General features: G+C 40.2%; 2 protein-coding genes across 3 annotated transcripts; one reads left to right on the top strand and one right to left on the bottom strand.

The window, feature by feature from the left end:
• The first annotated feature begins 9,669 nt into the window (after positions 1-9,669).
• Positions 9,670-12,243, top strand: cfap144 (cilia and flagella associated protein 144). Its single transcript, XM_077607853.1, has 4 exons — positions 9,670-9,856; positions 9,977-10,036; positions 10,385-10,488; positions 10,571-12,243. Exons 1-4 carry the CDS (start codon positions 9,739-9,741, stop codon positions 10,664-10,666), a joined length of 378 nt encoding a protein of 125 aa, XP_077463979.1. The 5' UTR covers positions 9,670-9,738; the 3' UTR covers positions 10,667-12,243.
• ebna1bp2 (EBNA1 binding protein 2) lies at positions 11,814-17,294 on the bottom strand. Of its 2 annotated transcripts, XM_077607852.1 has the most exons (10): positions 17,234-17,294; positions 16,585-16,666; positions 16,188-16,271; positions 15,583-15,755; positions 14,736-14,859; positions 14,076-14,165; positions 13,903-13,978; positions 13,662-13,755; positions 13,407-13,575; positions 11,814-12,950 (listed from the first exon to the last, which is right to left on the bottom strand). In XM_077607852.1, exons 2-10 carry the CDS (start codon positions 16,657-16,659, stop codon positions 12,903-12,905), a joined length of 933 nt encoding a protein of 310 aa, XP_077463978.1. In that variant the 5' UTR covers positions 16,660-16,666; positions 17,234-17,294; the 3' UTR covers positions 11,814-12,902. The 2 variants fall into 2 exon arrangements, with proteins under 2 accessions (XP_077463978.1, XP_077463977.1); XM_077607851.1 differs by lacking the exon at positions 17,234-17,294 and having other exon boundaries at positions 16,585-17,151.
• Positions 17,295-21,550: the final 4,256 nt, after the last annotated feature.

Below are 21,550 nucleotides of genomic sequence, written 5' to 3'. Positions count from 1 at the left end.
TCAAGAAGAATTTAAAGTTTATGAGAGTTACCAGTCAATTAATTTTGAATGTTTATGTTTAACATCGGCGACCAAGTGGCTAGCACCTTGGCCTCACAGTCTTTGATCCCGGATCGGTCCTCACTGAGTGGAGTTTGCATGTTTTCCCTGGGTTTATGTGGGTTTTCTCTGGGTACTCCGGTTTCCTCCCACATCCCAAAAACATGCAAGGTTGGCTGTTTGAACACAAAGTGTGAGTGTGAGCATATACAGTTGTCCGTCTCCTTGTGCCCTGCAATTGGGTGGCCACCAGTTCAGAGATGGGATAGGTTCCCAGCACCCCCATGACCCTTGTGAGGATAAGCGGTTCAGAAAATAAATGAATCAACTTGTGAAGACTCCCTTACAAATTTAAATGCTTGATAATGAAAATGATAACATTTTCAGAAGGTTTTTTTTTCTTTTTAACATTATCAGCATTTTCTCAACCGCTTTATCCTCATTAGGGTCGTGGGGGTGCTGGAGCAGACAACCATGCCCAATCACACCCATACCTAGTGGCAATTTAGAGTGTCCAATCAGCCTACCATGCATGTTTTTGGAATGTGGGTGGAAACCGGAGTACCCGGAGTAAACCCACGCAGGCTTGGGGAGAACATGCAAACTCCATACATATAGACATAACCTGGATTTGAACCAGGACCCCAGAGCTGTGAGGCCGATGCGCTAACCACTCGCTCCACCGGGCCGTCCTGTCTTTAATATGTTGACTTAATTTCTGTGGATTTTGCTCTTGTTGTTATAATCGCAATGTGATTCATTTCTTATTGTTGTTCTTCTCCTAGATCATTTTGTTCTGATGTCTTGGGCTCTTATTTTTACTCAAGGGGAATGAGTGAGTACCAAGGCGTGACAAAGCCGGATCTCTTTCCAAAACAAAGTGGCCACTTTGCAAAGGAATTTGACATGAGTGATAACCCTGACACTCTTCCTTAATGATCTCCCTATTCAGGGGATCTGAGCCATGGACACTTAGGTTCGTGTTATTAGCCCTAAAGCTACAAAGGGTTAATGATGCAGGGCAGAAAGGCTGTAAACATTTGTGAATTGGAGCAGTTCTGACAAGAGAATGTAAAATATAAAACAAATTGGTAAAGTATTACCCTCTTGATATTTACTCTATAATACTAGAATCTTAATATTGCTATTAAATTGCTATTTTATATTCCAACGTTCATTTTAGGCCTGTCATAATAACAGTTTTAGGACCATATTTCCCAGAAAACCCGCAATAAATGACAGCATTGCTTGAGTGCCCTCTCCCACAGAGAGAGCTAGTTTGCTTACAAAGGGAAAGAGAACAAGCCAGGCTGAATGAATTGCTGAATTGCTGACATGGAATTTATCATGCCCCCCAAAAAATATTCTTGCCCTTTATATTTAAAATATTTAGTTGATATCATAATTATTATGAAATGCCTATATCACTACACTAAAATTGTGTAAAACCATTCTAAACAACTAGACATGTAATCGTTATTACAGTCAGTGGGAGTGAATGTACGTACGTGTTGACCCGAAAGCAGCCAACTTGGACCAATGAGTCGTGTTACAAGATTTATTCCAATCAAAACATACCAAAAGGAATGAACAAAAAGGGTCTGTGACAAGGCGCTACAAGAGAATGGTAAAATGACAACAAATAAAAAAGACTAAATACACGAACAAAGGCAAGCGATGACAAACTGGCAAGGAAATATATCGACATCTTTCTCTTGGCTGGCCTGTGTTTAATTGCTGTGCTGATGACATGGAACGCAGGTGCGATACAGGGAGCTACGCCCACCTCCACACACCTGAGATGAAGTTGAGAGTCCTGACACCAACACGTTCTATTTTTTTTGTTATAGCCACTACAATTAACGCAATTCATTATTTTAATTGTGTACTAAATTCAGAATATAGAGGCATTTATCTGATTCTCATTATAGATTAAATTTAGAAGTGGGTGCCTCATTATAGAGCTATGCTTCGCATCAATTCAGAATCTTTTGCAACTGACTTTGAGTAAGAAACTTGTACAACGTTAACTGGTTGCTAGTCAAACAACTATCTACACTTATAGTGGAGTTACTTAGCATTCATCATAGAACAGATGTGTCTGTTGGCTATTGGATACCTCCATACATTCTCCACGACCAATATTGACTGCATTGGGAATGTATAAAAAAAACTTTTTAATCTTAAATTGAATCCATGCATAATTATCAAATGAAAAACATTTCAACACATTGAGTTCTTTATGAAAGTAAGCCAGATATTTGTTATGTGGCCAGGTAGTTTCTCCTGCTGCTTGATTTACGTTATGCTAAATAATTGCATTTTGAAGCCTTGAGTGTCTTCTCCGACAGGTAGTGTAGCGACTCATCAGAAAGTAAACGTGGGCTGTATAATATAATAATAATAATAATAATAATCGGACATAGGCCATGTCGTCATTACCACAACACAAAAAAGCCTACTTGTCATCACACGCAGAAACTGCGTGTGACGAAATTGATGGTGCTTCTCCATAAGCTACGTTTAATCGGCAAAAGACCTAAATAAGTGTAAGTTACGACGAATTTGTCATTCCGCTGTTGTGGATACAGGTCGCTTACCTCTCGATTACATACAGGTCGCTTACCTCTCGATTACCGCACCCTGTCTGCCACTTACCTTCCTTCAAGTCAGCTAGTAGGAGGCAGATCACCAACCAAAACATCTATTCATATGCCGCAGAAGGGAATGTGTGTATGTTAGCGCGAGTTTAGATGTCTGATGGATGTGGGGAAAAAACTGTCCTTAAGCCTATTTGTCCGAGCTTTGTGGGACCTATAGCGTCTGCCAGAGGGCAGCAGCTGGAACAGATTGTGACCAGGGTGGTAAGGGTCCCCTATGATGTGCTTGGCTCTGCTGAGGTAACGCGGGCTGGCAATGTCTTCAAGTGAGGGCAGAGAGCAGCCGACAATCCTCTGGGCAGTGTTAATCACTTTCTGCATGGCCTTTTTGTCTGCCGCCGTGCTTCCAGCGTACCACACTGTGATGCCGTACGCCAGGATGCTCTCTACAGTGGTTCTATAGAAGGTTCTCAGAAGATTGGAGCCCAAGTTGTTCTTCCTAAGTACCCTGAGGAAATGGAGTCGTGTCTGAGCCTTCTTCACCACTGCCGTGGTGTTTGTAGACCATGAGAGCTTGTCCGTGACGTGGACCCCCAGGAATTTAAAGGACTGGACCCTGTCTACACATACTCCATTTATGAGGAGTGGGGCCAGATCTGTGCCGTGTTTGCGAAAGTCCAAGATTATTTCTTTAGTTTTCGTGGTGTTCAGTGTGAGATTGTTCACCGAGCACCACGAAGACAAATTGTTGACCTCATCTCTGTAAGCCGACTCATCCCCTCCTGAGATGAGTCCGACCACAGTGGTGTCGTCAGCGAATTTGATGATGGCGTTAGACTGGTGGGTGGGTGCACAGTCGTAGGTGTACAGGGAGTACAGAAGAGGACTCAGTACACAGCCTTGAGGGGAGCCAGTGCTTAGTGTAATGGAGGAAGAGAGGTGGGGACCAAGTCTAACAGTCTGTGGTCGGTTGGTCAAGAAGTCCTTTATCCAGCAGCAGATTGAAGAGGATAGTCCAAGGTGGGAGAGTTTGTCAGTCAGAATGTCCGGTTTTATGGTATTGAAGGCTGAGCTGTAGTCAATGAAGAGCATCCTCACGTAGTTCCCAGGGTGTTCCAGATGGCTCAGTGCTGTATGAAGAGCAATGGCAATAGCATCATCAGTGGACCTGTTTGCCCTATAAGCAAACTGGTGAGGGTCAATTGAGGGAGAGATTGTATTCCTGATATGGCGGGCTACCAACTTTTCAAAGCACTTCATGATCACAGGCGTGAGGGCAACAGGCCTATAATCATTCATGCTGCCAATGGTTGGCTTTTTGGGGACAGGGATGATGGTGGCAGATTTCAGACAAGATGGAATGATGGATAGTTGCAGGGAACAATTGAAAATATTTGTGAAGACTCCAGCCAGCTGGTCAGCACAGGCTTTGAGCACCTTCCCAGGTACTCCGTCAGGGCCCGCAGCCTTCCTGGTGTTCACAGACCACATTACCAGTCTCACTTCCTGTTCCCGGAACGTCAGTGTATTGCTGCAGGGTGGTGGTGGGGGTGTTGAGACTGGGCCTGATTTGTCAGTCTCAAAGCGGGCAAAGAAACGGTTCAAATTCTCCGCTAGTGAGGCATCTGCATTAACAGACATAGTATTGTTGTTGTAGTTGGTAATATGTCGTATTCCTTGCCACATCTTCTTTGGGTTATTTTCTGTGAAGTGCTCCTCAATTTTTTTGGTATATGCTGACTTGGCCTTTTTAATGCCTCTTTTCAGCTCAGCTCTGGCAGCGCTATATTTTATCTTGTCCCCTGATCTAAAGGCGGAATTTCGGCATTTGATGAGTGCCTGTGTCTCATTGGTCATCCAGGGTTTTTGGTTAGGAAAAACCCGTATTCGTTTATCTATAGTGACGTTGTCGATGCAGTTTTTTATGTAAGAAAGAACAGAGTCCGTGTAGTCCTGGAGGTTGTCGTGTACAAAAAGTTCCCAGTTGGTGCGGGAAAAGCAGTCCTGCAGCTGAGAGAGTGCGTTGTCGGGCCAAGTTTTTATTGTCTTTATTTGTGGCGTTGTTTGCCTCCGGAGTGGAGTGTAAGCGGGGGTGAGAGATAGGCAGAGGTGATCTGATCCAGCTAGGTGAGGTAGGGAAGTGGCTTTATAAGCATGTTTGATGTTAGAATAGACATGGTCAAGAGTTTTGTCTCCTCTAGTATTACAATTTACGTATTGAATGAACTTAGGTAAAACAGTCTTTAAACACGCCTTGTTGAAATCACCAGCGACAATAAAAACTCCATCGGGGTGAGCAAGCTGTTGTTTGTTAACAGCCGCTAGCAGGAGGTTAAGTGCCGTGTTAACGTTAGCATTCGGGCATAACTGAACACAATGATTATGATCGATTTAAATTCAGTCTGTTCGAGAACGTCTGTCTGATTGCCTCAGTGCCGGTGACACTGAGGCTTTAGAATCATGTTTTAGGGTTATGGCATTAACTCGAAGTACTGGAGAAAACCCTTGTAGGCTGATATAAAATGCAATTCCACAACGGAAGGCTGGATCGATGTCTGAATCCTGGATCTTGGAACCCTTGGAAAAGAAATGCTACCCGGTCAACCACCATGCCACCGTACGCTAGATATTATCCATCGCTTATCTGTACTGCTTATCCTCATGAGGGTCACATGGGTGCTGGGGCCTATTCCAGCTGACGATAGGCAGGAGGCAGGGTACACCTCGATTGCCAGTCACTTGCAACCACTATCTTTGAGTATATTTTTGGATTCCACAATATGATATTGCAATTGATTGTGAGTAATCGCGAGGACCTCATGTTATAAAACAAAGTTGGATTTTTTTATTTGTTGCTTAGATATAAATGTGTAAAATACACACTTACAGAAGACAGGAGTTGTTCATGAAACAGATACCACACTTACAAGGACATTTCATCTCATCTCATTTTCTGAATCACTTTATCCTCATTAGGCTGAACTTGGCAAGATCCTGAACAACATTCAGGCCCGCACGCCCGGAGAGAAAATGCCAACTCCACACAGATGGACATGACCGGGATTTGAATCCAGGACCCCAGAGCTGTGAGGCCGACGCACTAACCACTCGCGCCACCAGGCCGCCTCAAGGATGTTTGAATACCAACCTTTTCCCAAGTATATTTTTCATTTTCCAAATTGTTTAAGAATGTTTCTGTAAGCTAGATAAAATAAAAGCATCTAAGCAACTTAGTCTATTGGCTATATTGTTTTGCGTCCCATGTAAAAATAAAATCCCTTGTAGCGTTTTAAATTCTGACTCACTTAAGCTGCTTTTAACCATAATATTTATTCATTTACTATTCATTTTATGAACCGCTTATCCTCACAAGGGTCATGGTGGATGCTGGAGCCTAACCAAGCTAACAAGGAGACAGACAACAATTTAGGCTCTCACTCACAGCTAAGGGCAATTTAGGGTGTTCACCAACCATACGCTGCAAGCTTTTGGGATGTGGGAGGAAACCAGAGTACCTGGAGAAAACCCACACAAGCCCGGGGAATACATGCAAACTCCTCACAGTGAGAACCGAGCCGAGATCGAACCCTACACCTCAGAACTGTGAGGATCATGCGCTAACCACTTGCCTGTCTGGCCGCGTATGTTATAATTCAATGCTGTATTTATTTTTTTAAAAAATGAAAAACGGTACTTGAGGTACTGCCATTATGGCGTGGCTACCTGAAATAAGATACATCCCATTATTGCTTCTGGGGTCTCTCCCTTCTGACGAAGTCTCTGTCAGCGAGACAAAACAAAAGATTAAAGATAAGAGCGATGGTGACACAGAAGTTCCATCTGATGGTAACACAGTTTTCCCACAACCATGGGGTCTCCATTCAGTCCAGACACTTACAGGATTGGCAAAGCCAAAAGGCAGAACTGGGCTTGTGTGTACATGGACCAGTAAATACCACCATTGAACACTTTGTTCTCCCAGGGCATAAAATATAGCTTTTATAGCATTTACGCCAAGATGGCGCCGTTCACGCGGGAGCCAGTGGCAGTAGCTCTGTACACTCTTATGTTTTTTGTGTTTTAGAGCCCTGCTATCTTTTTTTTAATTACATTGTAATATTTCTTAACACATTCCTTTTTTACTTTATTTTGTACTTTATACTTTTTACTTTAATGTTTTTACAACTTTCCTTGTTCTGTTAACCTGGCTTCTTTCGGCTACTTCTTTTTTGGAACCATTCAGCCACGCCTACACTGTCACACACATGGGACTAGCTGTTACAATACGCAGCAGAAGAAGCAACACCTCGGTGCCGCCGGAGATTTGGAGCTGGACAAAAGTGCCGGGAGAAGAGGCAACACTTCTGACCAACCGTTCCATCATGGGATATGATGGAAGAGCTGTCGGCACTTACCAGCAACGGAGTCGAGGGGCTCTACTCTGCCACTGTTGTCTTCAGCTCCAGATTACTGAGGAACTGTGCGGATAAGCTTGGAAGAGTGACTCTGCATATTCTCTACCTCGGTCACAGTCTGCAGAAGTTCCCCATCTTGTGGAAGACTTCCTGTGTGTGGTTCCAGTTTTTGTCCAACTTTACATCTTTTGAGTCTGTATCCGTCTTTGCTACCGCAACCAAAATGGCGCCGTTCAAGTGGCAGCCAGTGGTGGTAGCTCCGTCCACTCTTGCTCGTTTTGTGTTTTTGCTGCTTTTCTGTCTTAATTATTTGATTTGGTGATTCTTAATGATCCCATTAACTTTGATTTGCTTTGTACTTTGTGCTTTTGCTTTGTTGTTCAGCAACCTTTGCGACTGTACTGTCTAACTTATAACTATGCCTTTTCTTGCTATTGTCACAACTAAATTTCCCGAATACGGGATGAATAAAGTTATCCAATCCAATCCAATTTCTACTGACTGTATGTACAAGTACTTGCACAAAAAAAATTGCAGTCACGAAAACATGAAATCCATAATTCATCATTCATTCATTTTCTGTACCGCTTATCATCACAATGGTCGCACGGGATGCGGGAGCCTATCTCAGCTGACTTCGGCACCAGGCACGGGAAACCCTGAAGTGCTGGCCAGCCCATTGCAGGGCACAAGAAGATGGACAATCAACCGTTCATACTCACACTCACTAGGGGCAACTTAGAGTGTTCAACTAGCCTACCATGCATGTTTTTGGGATGTGGGAGAATACCAGAGTACATGCAAACTCCACACAGTGAGGACTGACCTTGGATCGAACCCACGACCACAGAACTGTGAGGCTGACGTGCTAAGCACTTGTCTTTATATATACAGTGTGTTCAATAAATATTTGAATAACCCGCTTTATCGCAAGTTCCCCCACTTAAAAATCATCGAGTTGTCTGAAATTTTCATCGTAGGTGCATGTCCACTATGAGAGAGATTATCTCAAAAGAAAATCCAGAAATCACAATGTATGATTTCTTTAAACAAATCATTTGTGTGATACAGCTGCAAATAAGTATTTGAACATCTTAGAAAACCAATATTTTTTGTGCAGTAGCCTTTGTATGCAATTACAGAGCTCAAATGTTTGTTGTTCCCCAAATTCTCACAATGCATGACCCGGTGTGGAAGACAAAAACAACCCCAAAGCATGATGCTACACCCCCATGCTTCATAGTAAGAATGGTGTACTCGTCATTCTTCTTCCTCCAAAAATGATTCGTGAATACGAACAAAAAGTTCCATTTTGGTCTCATCTGACCACGAAACCTTCTCACGTGACTCTTCTGTATTATCCAAATGATCATTGACATACTTAAGACAAACCTTCACATGTGCTGGTTCAAGGCGGGGAACCTTTCATGCCATGCATGATTTCATGGAAACAGTGGTCCCAGTTCTTTTCAGGTCATGGAGCAAGTCCTCTTGTATAGTTCTGGTCTGATTTCTCCCCTTTCCTAGGATCATTGAGATCCTATGAGGTGATATCTTACATGCAGCATCACTCTGATTGAGATTGACCGTCATGTTTAGCTTCTTCTATTTTCTCATGATTGCTCCAGTAGTGGACCTTTTTACACCAAACTGCTTGGTAATTTCTCTGTCTTTACAATTTTGTCTCTGTTGAGTTTGGACAGCTCTTTGATATTGGCAATGTTACAAGTTTGATCCTTACTGATTGTATCCAGTAGGCAGGTGTATTTTTGCAACTACCCTCTGCAAACTAGTACATCTGATTGAGGATAATACATGGAATGGATGTGGACTTTTAAAGGCGGACTAACAGGTCTTTGAAGGTCAGAATTCTAGCTGATTGAGAGGTGCTGATATATTTGCACCAGTATTATACAAGCTGTCATACGTTGTATTGTTTTATTTTCATTTTCAGATCAGCTCTCTCACATTGGACATGCACCTATGATGAAAATTTCAAACCCCTCCATGACTTCTAAGAGGAGGAACTTGCAACATAACATGGGGTTTGAATACTACTTGGAAATAATAACAACTAAGTTGATGAATCATTACATAATAAAGCTGTATTATAAACTATTTTTCTCTGATGACACCAGATAAGAATAGACTGTGGTTAGAAAAAACAACAACTCTTTCAATCAAGACATTAAACTTCTACAGTAATCCCTTGATTATCGCGTCTTCACTACTTCACGATTTTTTCTGCTATTAATTATAATTGTTTTTTAAAAGTTTATAAAAAATGTGAAAATCCACGCTGAAACTCGTAAGTGGAAGCCACTCTTGCTACTAGGACTCAGCACTGCGGAGAAAAAAAGTTATAATAGGGGTGACCCTACTTCGCGAATTTTCGATTATCACGACCATCTCTGGTTTATATCAACCGTGATATTCCAGGGATTACTGTAATATTAAGGTAGAGTAGTAATGCACAAGTACAATGGAAACAGCTTTTACTGTATAAACCCAGTCACACACAATGTTCAAAGCTTAGTGTGCAGCCTCACCCTGTGGCCTAATTTTGTTCTTGCAGCATGGGAGTGAGTTTTCTGTTGCTAGGCAATGGAGCGTGCATAGGACAAAAACAGGTCCACCAATTTCAAGTCCACCACTTTATCTGTTGAGTGCTTGGTTTTAAGAAAATGGCAACAAAAGCAAAAGATTTAGTCCATCAGAATGCAATTCAGATTGAGATGATCCGTAAAGAGCAAAGACAACAAAGACTTCACACGGAATTTAGCATCAATCCACATCGAAAGTGTGAGTATATTTTTTTTTTACAAAAATGCCGGAGTATAAGGATTAAATATTTATCCAGGTAATTGTGAAATGGTTTGGTTGCATCAGAAAGTTCTCTGCTTTCTCCTATTTCTTTCCAAGTACATATTTTACCAGACAAACCCATGTGCAGAAAACCACAAGAAGTGATTCCTGAAAATTGTGAGTATAACACCCTTCATCTTTATTTTAGAAATGACCCGAAACCAGCTGTCATCTACATCCCATATTCCTCAGAAAAGCATGTCATAATCTGTGTTGATAAGGTGTTGTTGGCCACTCTTTATCACCCAAAGGAAAAGCAGTGTTTAAATAATTTAATGGATTACGTAGTGTCTAAATATGGCTCTGTGGAAATATTAATGATCACATCAGCGCGGAGCCTCTGCTAGAGATGTGCATGTATACCTGCTTAAGGAAGTATGCACGTATAGGCCAAAACTGTTGGCAAATGGGGGGCAGTGTTACAAAATATGTTGCTAACCATGCACTTGCTTCTTCACCTGCAAGCTGATTTCATTGAAGCTTTCCACAAAGCTCGCCAGGAGCCAATTAAGAAATACCCAACACCATTGACTGAAAGTCAGGAGATTGGATGGGTGTCTACATCTCTGGTGAGAATATTCAAAGACTTATTGTCTATATAGGGATCTCTTGGATTTCCATACTTAAACTCATGTTTTTCTCTCTCTCCAGATTAATACAAATCGCAATGACAATAGATTGAATTTCTTCAGGCACAGCACGGATATTACCAAGCATCAAGAGTCGATACTACGCACTTCAAAATAAACCAACTAAAGTAACCATCAAAATGACATTGATAGAAAGTGTATACCCAGTCCTGTTCAAAATCCAGGTTGTTGTGATTTTCAAAATGACACCAAGATAAATGTGTTTTCTTAAAAATGGCCATTAACAAGTGTTATGTTAAAATGTTAAAAAATGGAAAGAAAACGCAATTATTGCCAAATCCAAACTGTAAGACTCCCCCCAAAAATCTGAAGTTAATGCCAGCGGCGGTCCGTGAATTTTCTGGCAATGCCTTCAGCTGTCGGAATCAATCCAGTCCTCAAAAACTATTTTATGGCTATAAAACCTCTACTGCAGCTACAGCTTGCGACACGAAAAAATCATCAATAATACCCTCATACAATTGAAATATTATTTAGGAATATAGCCATATTTTATTCACCAAAAATCATTTTTACCTAAACACAATATCCATCCTCCTTCTTTTCTATCGCCATCGAAGCTAATGCTGAAAGTCGAGCCTATCCTGTCGTATTTCTGGCAAACATTTTTATTCGATTTAGTGCTGAAAATGCTTGCTATTAAATCAACACAACAATATATTTGCTTGTGCAGCTCGCTCCAGATACACTTTGGTAGCTCTGGCTAGTCCACTCCATCACTCGCCAATCACAGTTGGTGACAGCGATGACGTATCTACGCCTGCGAGAAGGCAATGATGTATCCCTACGGCTGCAAGAAGGCCTTGGTGTCACCAAATCGAATTCTGATTGGTTAAAGCACGTGTCAAACCGATTCCGCCGAGGGTCACAGTGGGTCCTGGTCTTTGTTTCAACCGATCCAGTGCCGACATTTTAACCAATCAGGTGTCTTCTAAAATAAGTAGCACCTGACTTTAATTAACTGATTACACTTGCAAAAGGTATCCTATTGTTGAGTTGGAATGAAAACCTGCACCCACTGCGGCCCTTTGAGGACCGGTTAACACCCCTGGGTTAAAGCCACAGTCTTATCGACGCTTGTTTAATGCAGCAGAGCCTGCAGAACTGATTGTGAAGGCCTTGAGGCAGATTTCTGACCCTGGCAACAAATTATGGCTGAAATGTGATTGGTTAAATGCTTCAATTTGAAAACACACATCTGGAAGCAGTGCAACCAGGGGGATAGCAATGAAAGGAAGCTAACAGACTATTTGGAATTATTTAATAAGTATTTATGGGCAAAACATAATTAACATCAGTTTGTGATTCAGATGTTTCGTAGGCCAGCAGAGAAGGCCTTAAAGGCCCTGACGGCACACCACTGGTTGATGCAATAAAACATTGCATCATTTTTACTTTTGCTATTAGCATTGTAAAGGATAGCTTAAATTAAAGCTATTTTATAAAGCAGGTAGGTAGCAGTTTGAGTGTCTCTGGATAGTTAATGGCCTGTTGAAGTTAGACATTTTATAAATATGCAGACTGTGCTTTCATATTATTTGTCACTCATGTTGAAAAAGCAATCGTGTAAATCTGTCATGTTAGAACTAAAGATGGATAAAGACTGTAAAGTTTTCAAAGTTTTAAATCTACATACATATACTTTACCATGATCTCAACTTGTCAAGTACAAAATGTAACCGAAATAAAAATGAACCAATGTCATTGAATTTCCAATTTATATCGTAAATCATAACTGCATTTCCTCAAATCAGAATTAAATGGCCTTTTTGCTCATCCATGAAAGACCAAGAGATGCTACTCTTCCTAAACAATCTACTTAAAGCAAGTAAATTGTGATGCATTTACAATTTTATGATTGCGTGCACACTATAGCAATCATATCAATGAAATAAATGAAGTAACCGAGGCTCATTTTTTAAAATAAAATTTAAAATCACGTGTTTACACAAGCCAAAAGGATCAAAGTAAAGCAAAATGGAAATAAGTCCCCCAAGAATCACTCAAAAATGAAGCTGTGAGAGCAATGAGGACAATGAAATTAAATCACATAAAATAGGCAACATTTAAAATCTGGGTGACATTTACTAAGCTTAAGTTTGCCAAAGCCTGTGGAATATCAACACGCTTGTTAGCATGGATTTACAAATGGCCACAACAGTAAAGTCTTCATCCCTCCACTTAGCACAAGTCTGCTATATGCACCCTCAATCAAACACTTTGAGAGAGGGAGGTTTGAACAGAATGTCTCAAAGAAGTTCCTCAATGGACATCAGCTGTGGTGAAATCCAGCCTGGAACAAAGTTCAAATCCTTTTGAAAAGCCTCGGTGTTTTATGACCGACTCTTCATTTTCCTGCGCACAGACTTCCCTGGACGTTTCTAGAAGAAAGTGTCAAGAAATATTACAAACTCGGTATCTCTTAAAACTCATACGAATAGTAGCGTATTTTCCGCACGATAGGGCGCCCCTTCAATAGAGAACATATTTTAAAACGGTTTGCATCTAAATAGGCGCACTAAAGTCATGGTTGCTGGGTTACATTATGCATCCACTAGATGGAGCTGGGCAAAAGGGAATGTCATACCACGATTAGACAATATTGATCCATAAATAAGGCGCATGGTCATCTTTTGAGAAAATGTAAGCCTTTATGGTGCCCCTTTTAGTGCGGGAAATACGGTTCATATTCCTTTATGGACTGGCTGGCCATCGATTCAGGGTCCCCCCCGCCTGGTGCCCGTAGTTAGCTGGGGTAGGCTCCAGCACCCCCCATGAGCCTTGAGGGCGGTTCAGAAAATGAAAGAATATATTCCGTTATGTATAACCATACTTACGTTTTGTTTTCCTCCTTTTCCTTTCTTTCCTTTTGGACCCTTAGCGTTAGCCATGCTAGAACGGAAACTGGAGACATCATTGTGGCTTTCTTTAGTGTTCCATTTCCTTCCACTCTTCTTTCCGCCAAACCCAAACTTCTGATCCTTATATTTTCTCCTGGCATTAGGGCTAAAAAAGGTGCAATGAGAAATTACTGTTTGGGGGACTAATAGAGCTAACAGTTGATGCAAAGTTGGCGAAAATGAAAACCTTACCCCTTGTTGTTCTTTGATTTCTGAGAGGCACCTTTAGCGGGCGTATTCCGTTCCTTTTGATCGCCCTCCAAGAAGTCCAACTTGTCAGTCATTCCTGAAAGTGGGAAAATCAGAGCAGTTGCTTGTCATGCACGACAGAACATTAGAAAGACGATCATGTTACAAGCCTGTCTGGCAATTTAATCAAATGAAAGGTGTTAAACAATTGCGGGAAGAAAAAAAATGTTTTCCCCTAACCAACCTTTTTGGTACTTCTTGACGGCATTCATCATTGCCTTCTTCTCCTTCTGTCGCTTCTGGATCACTTCTACTTGCACCTAATTTGCCATAACACAATCATTACTGATTAGTCTACAAATGAACTAAAAAAAAGCAATTGTGTCCATTTCAAATGAGAGAAGAAAGAAGAGTAACCTTTTTGCCAAATTTCCTTTGTTCACGTAACTTCTTTGCCTTCTCTGACCTTTCCATTATCGCCTGCTTAGAAAGCAACTTCTTCCTAATCTGCATGGTGGAACAGACAAGAAAAGATGTGCGTGGAAAAAGAGATGCATTTTACAGTGAATCTTAGAAAGTTTCAAAAATCATTGTGGGTGAAGCAACCAAGGCAGTAGAAAAAAATCCTAAAAGCTAAGACTACAATAATGGAGATTATCTTACAAATGTCAGACTTCTAAACATTAGAATTCAACAATTGGAAATTCACAAATTGTAGTTTTGCCCATAAAAGGAAAGTACAGAACATGTGCAAATGACAACCCATTTGATATATCAGAACCTGTTAAGTGCAAAAAGTTTGATCTACCCTATATTAAATCTTAATGTCATAATGCTGCAGTACAGCAGAAGCTGCTCGTAAAAAGTAAAAAAGGATTACAAATAAATAATACAATAAAAATAATCAAGTAGTTAAAAAAAATCCACATTTGTGACTGATCAAGTCTGTATAAAAGGCTGTATAGTTTTGAACTTCCACCATATCCATTTGTATACTGAAAAATAGGCAACTTTTATAATCCAATCCATGTGAAATCCCCACCCTGATAAAATGAGTTTTAGAGTGGGGAAACTCACTTTTTGCATTTGTTGGTCAGACTTGGCCATCTCAGCAAAATAGTCATTGGGCCTCTTGGTAGAAATGCAGTTTTTCTTCAAGACAGGCAATGCCTCAAGAACTGTTGCTTGTGCCTGCCGGTAGCTATGGGAGCATTCAACATCAAACATTTTAGAGCCAAGCTTGATGACCTCTCAAAGAGTTGAGCATTAACTGAGAATTTTAGATCAGTCCTCATTGAGAGGGACTAATGTGACATCATATTCCCGCAAAAACAAATGCTGATGTATGAATAAATAAATTCAATGTATTAAAAAAGGCAGTGGCTCCTTAGCCGCTAACCGGTCAAATAGTCCCAGGGGCTATTTAGACGGTAACCGGTCCAATAGCCTATATGGCCCCATATGGCTGTTTAGCCGGTAAGAATTATGTGTGGGGTAAATAGTAAGAAACTACGGCTATGGAGCCACTGCCTAAATAATAGTCATTAAATCCCTATTCACCTAATGTTAAAATCTATCAATTGGCAATAACACATCAAATTTCAATAAGATTGGTTGAATGGTTTAGAAAATCCCCTATTCACTCAATGTTAAATAATAGGTTACCGGCTAAATAGCCTCTGGGACTATTTGACCGGTTACCGGCTAAGGAGCCACTGCCATTAAAAAAACAGTCGCGGACTAACACAGTCAATATGTGAAACTTTGTTGTGGTGATAATAGGGATGTCCCGATACAGGATTATATTATATATTTTTTGTCATATCGCCCAGGCTTACACACAAACATGTTTGATCACGATATTGCTCACTTTAAGTAACTACTTATCCAAAACTGCTCCATAAAAATGAATTTCGACACTCACAAGTACATTTCCCTCTGGAAATCATCATCTGCATTGACTTCTCCGTTGCTCTCACTCTCCAGTTTTCCTCCAATTTTAGCGAGGACATCCTCAGCAGGTGGGTTGGTTAAGTCCAATCTTTCCAACCAGGGAAGATCTTTCTTCAAGTCAGCCAAACATTCTTTCATTGCAGCCTGTATACAAGAGTCACGTGATTTAATCGTGTAACTAGTTCAATTCAGGACGGCCCGGCGGATGAGTGATTAGCGTGTTGGCCTTGCAGTGAGGGACCTGGGTTCAAATCCAGGTCGGTCCACCTGTGTGGCGTTTGCATGTTCTCCCTGGGCCTGTGTGGGGTTTCTGCGGGTACTCTGGTTTCCTCCCACATTCCAAAAACATGTATGGTAGGCTGATTGGACACTCTAAATTGCCCCTAGGTATGAGTGTGAGCGTGAATGGTTGTTTGTCTCCTTGTGCCCTGCGATCGGCTGGCCACAAATTCAGGTTGTCACCCGCCACTGGCCCAAAATCAGCTGGGATGGGCTCCAGCACCCCCCGCGACCCTAGTAAGGATAAAGCGGTTCAGAAAATGCGATGAGAACTAGTTCAAATCAACAAAATCTTACCACATCATTGGCGAAATGTTTAGGTCTATCCAACACCAAGTTCATTCCAGGTTTCAAAAGGCCTTTTGCGAAAGCTTTCTGGAGCTAAACAGACAAAATAAGACAATATGCATCAATCGTTATGAATTATGTAAAGTTGAGCACAAAAGACCCCATAATATTATCACATCGTTGGTGTTTTTGCTAGACTAGTTTTGACAAAAGGTTGCTTTTAAATACGTTAGAAAGCCAAACATTGTACATTGGAAGAAAATTTTCCTGGCTTGAAGGGATTGTATCGGATGGTGTATTCTATAATTTAAATAGTTATATGTTCAAGTAATATGTTAAAGCAAAAGTATATGGTTTGCTAACTGTTAGCCGACGATGTGAAGACAAGTACTAGCCTACTACTCACTTGAGAATCTGTCATTTCGCCGTTTTCGTCTTCTGATTCCTCGCTGAGCATCTCATCATCCTCAACTGGCTCCATGATCTCACTAGCAATAACCATATAATCGGATTAAATGATCAATTAATACTGAGTAGCATGTGCTCGGATCACACACTTTGCGGCTATACGCTAAACTTCACGTGGGAAGGAAGTGAATAGATATCACATATACGGCGCTAGATGTGAAGGGTTGGAGCCGGCGGTGTTATTAACGGCGGCCATTTTAAAGCTGATTTTATTTTTTTGCGATTGGCTCTTCCTTTATTATATATCAGAAGTGAATATTTTTTATTATATATCTGAAGTGAATAATTTTCTCCACTAAAATAGTCTAAATCTTGGCACAGTTTAAAAAAAAGTTCCTGGGTGGATGTTGGAAAAAATGTATGGATGCAGTTAATTTACTGAGGCTCACGAATAAATGTCAAACTATTTTAAAATCAATTAAAATATGAGTATTTTACATTTGCCCGTAATGTTATGTTGATGGAATTTAACTGACACCAAATGGCCAACAGTGATAACGGCCGTCGCAGTTGGATCACATCGCGCATTAGCCATCTAGTGTAAATATGTGAAATCGATGAGGAAGAGGCTGTGTTTGTGCGCTTACAAAGATAGTCCGTAGATTAAGGAACGTTTACGGCAAAGGTTCCTAGCCTTGAAGACACAAACTGGAAGCAAAACAAACATCAGATAAAAGTAAATACAAAACATCAAAGTTAAATAACAATATGAATTAAACTATGAAAAAAACAATAGCATTTCTACAGTAAATCATAGTGTTGACTGTGACTGTTTTACTACATCAGGAAATTGGTACGTTAATGGATGAAATAATGAACAAAAGATTCACTAAGGGTTCTCCATACATCGTTCGCCAAGGAACTATCGGTAGATTGCATGACAGTAAAATTTTGTTTTCTTTAGGCGTGGGCGATGTCTTATTTGTACCCCGACATCGCGATGTGCGCATCCGTAAAAACGTACATGAGCATGTGAGTATGTATTACGGTAATAATCATATGCTCATGGACGCTGTGAAATTAAATAAACATATGGGTGCATCTTTTCTCTTGATATTTGGTAGCTTATGTGTTAATAAATTGTGAGAACCATTGAGCATACATTACTGCTGAGCTCTGTCAGGGGCCTGTAAAAAATGTATATCGTGTTAGGTTGGCTCCTCGAAAAGTAGATCTTGAAAGTTCAGTAGCGCTCCACTCGACCATTCTGAGTTAATGGACAAATTATTATTTCATTTTGGCCACTAGACGTCACCATCTTCATGGGAACCAAACCGTCCCCATTGATTAAAAATGTTAATATATGCTGCTGTACTATACCTGATGGATTCTGCAAATTCAACATAAAGATAAAATGTCTATTGAGATTCTTAGCCTGTTTTTCTGTTGTTGTCATTTTATATTCTTGAGCACATTTCTCTAGCATGAACACATTTTATCATCAATAAAATTGCACAGGACATTGGGGACCTAATTCGTTCATTAATTTTCTGAACCGCTTTATCCTCACTAGGGCCGTGGGGGGTGATGGAGCCTATCCCAATTGACTTCGGGCCAGTTGATCACAGAGCACGAGGAGACAGACAACCATTCACACCTGGGGGGAATTTAGAGTGTCCAATTAGCCTACCATGCACATATTTTGGAATGTGGGAGAAAACCGGAGTACCCAGAGAAAACCCATGCAGGCCTGGGGAGAACATGCAAACTCCACACAGAGCCGAAAGGAGGAAGACAAGATTGGTTGTTACAAAAAACAAAAAAAAACATTTTTCCCATACAAAAGTTGTTATACGGCGTACACAATTTGAAATGATTAAAAAAAAACTTATAAAATATGGGAGAAAGGTATAAGTTGATAGGTATGTTATCATCACATTTGTATTTCAAAATGAGAAGTTAATGTTCAATACAAAACATGAGAATGGGCTCCTGTAGAAATGATAATACATTTCCATTTGAAAATGCCTCAGAATACAGCTGTGATCTTTAAGAGGATGTTGAGGTACCGTCCAAATACTGACCAGCAAAAGCAGTGAAAATGACTCCTGCAAATTCCACTTACTTTGTGAAGACATGGCAGATAGACTACTGCGAATAAGTAGTATCTCACTCCAAACAACCATACTCATCATCAAAGTGATGTTCTTTTCTCTGTCTTGTGTCCAGTTATACACTTTCAGGCTGCTTCGATGTATGAAACTGCATTTGATAAATGTTATGCTTCCAAGTGAAATATCTCTGAACCTACTAGATTTAAGACGGCCCGTTAGACGGTTACCGCGTCGAACTCACTGTTCTGGGGTCGAGGGTTCGATCCCAGCTTGCCCCTCACTGTGTGGAGTTTGCATGTTCTACCCGGGCTTGTGTAGGTTTTCTCCGGTTACTCAGTTTTCCTCCCACATCGCAAAAACCTGCAGGGTTGGCTGGTTGAACACTCTAAATTGTCTCTAGGTTTGAGTGTGAGCTTTAACGGTTGTCCGTCTCCTTGGGCTCTGCGATTGGCTAGCCACTAATTCAGGGTGATCCCCAGCTGTTGCCCATAGTTGGTTGGGATAGGCTCCAGTAACCCCTGTGACTCTTGTGAGGAAAAGCGGTTCCGAAAATGAATGAATGATACAAGATTATCTCAGCATATTTAATGACCGAACTAAAAAAATAAATGCATTTAAAAAAAGAAAAACATTATAAAAGTCCTTTCACAAAACGGTGAAAAAAAAGAGGATCATTTCAGAAAGTGGTAAAAATCATCTTTGTAGTTCACAAGCTTCTTGTTTAGAACCAAAAAACAATGTTGTGCTAATAAAAAAAAATATCTTTGGAAAAATGGGTGTTTAACAAATAAAAGATTGAGTTTACACACTTAAAGAAGGTGAAGAAATTCAATCACTAGTCTATTAGGATCCGTCAGCCGTTTCTGGCCACCATAAAAAAATGCAACTCTCTACGTTGCACGGTTTGGACAAACGTAGAGAGAGAATCTTAACATACATACACACACACACACACACACACACACTCGCACACCCATTAATCACACTTTACAAGGATTATAGATAAGGAAAAGAATTTAGCAAATAAAAGAAAATATTGTTCAGCACTTTTGAGAAAATCGATTTATTGAACAAGTTAGTGTCCTCAGCACTATTGTATAATGCTGCTGTAAACATGTAGGTAATGAAAAAAAAAGTGCCTATTTACTTCCATGAATCTTCGGACAATTGTGGGCACAATGAATCTCCAAAGGTCGGGCTGAGCTCGCAACTACATTTTCTCATTATAACAAATACCTGAAAATGCAGTGCAGTATTTATGAACAGTGGAAATAAAAGACTACTGTCTCAATCAATTAAATGCTCAGTTTCCTGAATCCACTTAATGAATTGGTCACTGTTTTTAATTAAGAGCTGTAAAAGTCCCCTATAAACATTTTTTTCCTCTCTAATTTTTGACGTGTTTAATTTTATTTCCTTAATTATCATTCTATCAATCCCTATATTTGTGTCCAGTCTGCTCCTGTTTGCCTTCTTTAATTTGTTATTAAATTAAGTTAGGTAAAAAAGCATTAGTTTTAATTCTTGTTTTACAAGCCTCCACCATCCCAGCAAATGACCAAGCAATAATTCATCATTTTTATGGTCTTTTCTCGGCTTGTCATGATTTCACCGCCCAGAAATTTGTCATTATCCCAATGAGTTTCATTCTCTACCAACGTTCATTTATTTAATATTTGGTCAAAATGCTCCCTGAAGGGTAGACAGATGTGATATGAAACATCCCTGTTATACAAATGGCCAGGTGGAAGAGGTGACATGTTTTTTTGTTTTTTTTCCCCTCTGTTTTTCAATGAGATTAATCAACGCTATGATAATTATGCTGTAATATTCTTTCATCTGTAAAACCAAGCTGCTTTGGATGCAGAATGACATGCTTTGCACAGAACCTTTGGGATATCTTGCTGAATTATCTCATCATTGTACAACCCTTTTAACATTTTCATTCCCCGTTATATTTTTTCCTCGTTTGTGCTCCTTGAGTTATGTGTTCAAATATTTCACTTTCAGAAGTCGCTGAGCTTTCAAAGTCTTAAATGGTCACCCCGAATTAAGGCCTGACAAAAGAAATTATAGGCATCATAACCTTATTTGCAATCATACTAAGTTTGCCCCGAGTGATTATCCAGTTTTACAAACCTTACAAGCAATAGTACATTACAATAAATGTGGATATACTAATAAGTCAGCGTCGTGTAAAAAGTGTCCAAAAGGGGAGAAAATGAGCACAAAAGAATCCCTGGCAATCCTCAAATTGATTTTGCAATCAAGAAGTCCATTAATTCAGGCTTTCTAAGCAATGAAACATGGTTGTGCAGATGGGCTCAATAGACGGCATCAATATTGTCCAAAACTTTGCCCATTCATCACGAGTTTAATTTCTTGTCCGGCATTCGCAACAAAGTTCATTGTGCTGCTTTGCTTAGTTCTGTGTCTTATGTGGGCTAGTGTTAATAAGTTAGGTTTTATCAGGGGTAAAATTGGAAGCCCCTTGATGTGTCACTGCTATTGTTAATCTTTGCCAGTCTGAGCAAGTATGCCTGTGCTCTGCCAAAATCAATATCATTTCATAAAATCAGTATTGAAAGCCAAACAAACATCATTCTTCAGTTTCCAAGGGTAAAAAGAGAACTATGGATGGACTAATTAGATAGATAATGAGTAGGTAGGTAGTAGTGATTGACCGATATGAGTTTTTTAAGACCAATATCGATTATTAGTAGTAAAAGGTGGCCAATAACTCATATTTGGTGCAGTTATTCATTTGCAGTAAAAATTAGTGTATTGTGTACTTTGTACTTTGTATTGTGTATTTATGTACTACAAGCAGAGGGGCTTCGCTGGTCCCAC

Source organism: Stigmatopora argus, chromosome 8 (assembly GCF_051989625.1).
Source record: "Stigmatopora argus isolate UIUO_Sarg chromosome 8, RoL_Sarg_1.0, whole genome shotgun sequence".
In the NCBI taxonomy this organism is placed as follows: domain Eukaryota; kingdom Metazoa; phylum Chordata; class Actinopteri; order Syngnathiformes; family Syngnathidae; genus Stigmatopora; species Stigmatopora argus.
This window is presented reverse-complemented; position numbering and strand designations above follow the sequence as displayed.

Coding starts and splice junctions, on each gene's coding strand:
- cfap144 (XM_077607853.1), top strand. CDS start 9,739: ATGGCAACAAAAGCAAAAGATTTAGTCCATCAGAATGCAATTCAGATT. Junction 9,857..9,976: donor CATCAATCCACATCGAAAGT/GTGAGTATATTT, acceptor TTTCTTTCCAAG/TACATATTTTACCAGACAAA. Junction 10,037..10,384: donor AGAAGTGATTCCTGAAAATT/GTGAGTATAACA, acceptor TTCACCTGCAAG/CTGATTTCATTGAAGCTTTC.
- ebna1bp2 (XM_077607851.1), bottom strand. CDS start 16,680: ATGGTTATTGCTAGTGAGATCATGGAGCCAGTTGAGGATGATGAGATG. Junction 16,272..16,584: donor GCGAAATGACAGATTCTCAA/GTGAGTAGTAGG, acceptor TTGTCTGTTTAG/CTCCAGAAAGCTTTCGCAAA. Junction 14,166..14,735: donor CTGACCAACAAATGCAAAAA/GTGAGTTTCCCC, acceptor TCCACCATGCAG/ATTAGGAAGAAGTTGCTTTC.